This window comes from Pterocles gutturalis, unplaced genomic scaffold, assembly GCF_000699245.1.
Source record: "Pterocles gutturalis isolate BGI_N339 unplaced genomic scaffold, ASM69924v1 scaffold16105, whole genome shotgun sequence".
In the NCBI taxonomy this organism is placed as follows: Eukaryota; Metazoa; Chordata; class Aves; order Pterocliformes; family Pteroclidae; genus Pterocles; species Pterocles gutturalis.
In genome coordinates this window covers 1-3,447 of record NW_010138527.1, presented here as the reverse complement: position 1 = coordinate 3,447, position 3,447 = coordinate 1, and the positions used below count along the sequence as shown (strand labels likewise).

At 54.6% G+C, this 3,447-nt stretch overlaps 1 protein-coding gene across 1 annotated transcript; it reads left to right on the top strand.

Moving 5' to 3' along the window:
- Positions 1-792: 792 nt before the first annotated feature.
- On the top strand, positions 793-3,230 carry ELFN1 (extracellular leucine-rich repeat and fibronectin type III domain containing 1). The gene has a single exon (XM_010083041.1). It carries the CDS (start codon positions 793-795, stop codon positions 3,181-3,183), a length of 2,391 nt encoding a protein of 796 aa, XP_010081343.1. The 3' UTR covers positions 3,184-3,230.
- The last annotated feature ends 217 nt before the right edge of the window (positions 3,231-3,447 follow it).

Below are 3,447 nucleotides of genomic sequence, written 5' to 3'. Positions count from 1 at the left end.
CTTCTGGGGCATCACTCCTCTCCTCCGAAGGTAGACACCTAAATAGGTCAGACGAACAGTGCCCTGGATGTGCGTTGGTCTCTCGCCTGCCTATAATGTGATGCTGGACAATAATGTGATGCTGGACAACGGGCTCAGAGGATGACCTCCATGGTCAGTGACCACCTTCCCTCGTGCTGCCAAGTGCTGCAGGTGGCAGCACGCAAATAAACCAACGGCTTCTGGAACGGTGGTAGCCAGATTTAGAAGGCAAGTGACTGACATTAAGAGGGTAGATGGACACATCTCCAGTATCTCGAAACGCTGTCTTTGCTTTGTGTTTAATTTGTACTTGTGTTTTGTTTTGTGCAGGTGAGCCGAGGGACCGAGCTGGAACAGCCAGACCCACGGAAGCACATGGAGATGGGGACCAGTGTCGTGATGGGCAGCAAAAAGAAAACAAGGAGATGTACTATAAAAAAGTGAGAGGAAGGCTTGTCTCTAAGCCAAAGGGACTCCTCCACACGGGCACCTAACTTCATGACTCCCTCCCTAAGATGCCAGAGACCTGGTGATGTGGGACCAGCCTCAGCCACCCAGGCCTTGGTAGTAGCCCCTGGCCGGTGGCTACCAAGTATTGTGGGCACCGAGGTCCACTTCCTCCACAGACGCTTCCCCCCCATCTCCAAGCCATGAGGAGAAGGGAGAAGCGAGCAAAGCTGCTGGAGAAACACTAGCCCACGTCTTCCCAGTCCCCATCCCGCTCCCCAGTACCGGCAGACCAGGAACCCCTTCTCTGCGCCACCCTTCCAGATGGCAGGTCGCCGGTGGGACGCGACGTCAGCCCTCTGCATGTGCGTGGCAGCCGTCTCTCTCCTGCACGCTGGTGGGGTGCGGGCAGACTGCTGGCTCATCGAGGGGGACAAGGGCTTTGTTTGGTTGGCCATCTGCAGCCAAAACCAGCCCCCCTACGAGTCCATCCCCCAGCAAATCAACAGCACCATCGTGGACTTGCGGCTGAATGACAACAAGATCAAGAGCGTGCATTACGCCTCGCTCAGCCGCTTCGGCAACCTGACATACCTCAACCTGACGAAGAACGAGATCTCCTACATCGAGGACGGTGCCTTTTCAGGACAGTTCAACCTCCAGGTGCTGCAGCTGGGTTATAACCGACTGAGGAACCTCACCGAGGGCATCCTCCGGGGCCTGGGGAAGCTGGAGTACCTCTATCTCCAGGCCAACCTCATCGAGTCTGTCACCCCCAATGCCTTCTGGGAGTGTCCCAACATCGTGAACATTGACCTGTCCATGAACAGGATCCAGAGACTCGACAGCAACACTTTTCGGGGCCTAAACAAGCTCTCTGCCTGTGAACTCTACAGTAACCCCTTCTACTGCTCCTGCGAGCTCCTTGGCTTCCTGCAATGGCTGGAGGCTTTCACCAACATGACGCGCACGTATGACCGGATGCAGTGCGACTCCCCACCCGACTACACGGGCTACTACTTGTTAGGCCAAGGCCGGACTGGCTACCGCAATGCTCTGAGCATGCTCTCTTCCCTTTGCACCGGCGGCTCCTACACTGTGATCCCTCGTTTTATCCCTCCCAGGTACCAGGTGACCACAGCGCCCTCCGAAAGCCCCTGCTCTGAGGAGGAGTGCTCCTCTGGTGATGGCACGACCCCGCAGTTCCCCCTCTTCACACCCCTTGGCGAGACCGAGGTGCGCCCCAACATCCAGGTGAAGCACCTCAACCACAACTCGGCTGTCCTCACCGTGCAGATCCCCTACCCCTTCAGCAAGATGTACATCCTCTCCCAGTTCGAAAACGGCTTCTCCTCCATGATTACCAAGCTCAGGAAGAAGGAGGAGAACATCACCGTGAGCAACCTAGTAGCACAAAGAGATTACACCTACTGTGTAGTCTCTGTCCACCAATACTCCAAGTACAACCACACCTGTGTCACCATCACACCCACCAGACCCAACCGCAAGGAGCCGGTGCCCACCCCTTCCACTGCCACCCATTACATCATGACAATCCTGGGCTGTCTCTTTGGCATGGTGATTGTCCTGGGTGTTGTATATTACTGTCTCCGGAAGAGGCGCCAGCAGGAGGAGAAGCACAAAAAGGCTGCCGGCAGCATGAAGAAGACCATCATCGAGCTCAAATATGGGCCAGAAATGGAGACCACCAGCATCACCCAGCTGTCCCAGGGGCAGATACTGGGTGGGGAGACGGTGACCCGCATCCCCTACCTGCCTTCTGCTGGTGAGGTCGAGCAGTACAAGCTGATTGACAGCAGCGAGACCCCCAAGGCCACCAAGGGCAACTACATGGAGGTGAGGACGGGTGAGCAGCCTGAGAGGCGAGACTGCGAGCTGTCCCTTCCACCGGACACCCAGAGCTCTGTGGCTGAGATCTCCACCATTGCCAAGGAGGTGGACAAGGTGAACCAGATCATCAACAACTGCATCGATGCCTTGAAGTCTGAGTCCACCTCCTTCCAAGGGGTGAAATCGGGGGCAGTCTCCACAGTGGAGCCTCAGCTGGTGCTCTTGTCAGAGCAGATCCCCAGCAAACACGGATTCCTCTCCCCCATCTACAAGGAAAGCTACAACCACCCTCTCCAGCGGCACCACAGCATGGAGGCAGCCCCCAAACGCTCCAGCACCTCTTCCAGTGGCTCCATACGGAGCCCTAGGTCCTACCGCTCCGAGGGATCGGGCCACAAATCAGAAGCCAAATACATTGAGAAGACATCCCCCACCACTGACACCATTCTCACTGTGACACCGGCCGCAGCCATCCTGCGGGCAGAGGCGGAGAAGATCCGTCAGTACAGCGAACACCGGCACTCGTACCCCGGCTCGCACCAAGGCGAGCAGCACGACAGCATGGCAGGGCGAAAGCCCTCCATCCTGGAGCCTCTGACCCGTCCTCGCCCCAGAGACCTGGCCTATTCCCAGCTCTCACCTCAGTATCACAACCTGAGCTACACCTCCAGCCCAGAGTACACCTGCAAACCATCGCACAGCATCTGGGAGCGCTTCAAAATCAACCGCAAGCGGCACAAAGATGAGGAGGAATATATGGCAGCCGGCCATGCCCTACGCAAAAAGGTCCAGTTTGCCAAAGACGAGGATCTTCACGACATCTTAGACTACTGGAAGGGTGTCTCTGCCCAGCAAAAGTCCTGAGTCCTCACACAACTCGTGACTTAACACACTAACTGGACCAAAAGAAATCCACAGCAGCTATTTTTATTCAGACTGTCTTTGAAACAAAATAAAATTTAAAAAAATAAATAAATAAAAAATAAAAGAGAGAACAAATTATGAAAAATCTATAAATATTCTATATAATATATAAAGGGAGATATTAAAATGTCCTCACATTGGTGAGATACGCACCAAATTTGAAAAGAAACTTTACAAAACAAGCAAACTGTGGAGTGAAAAAAA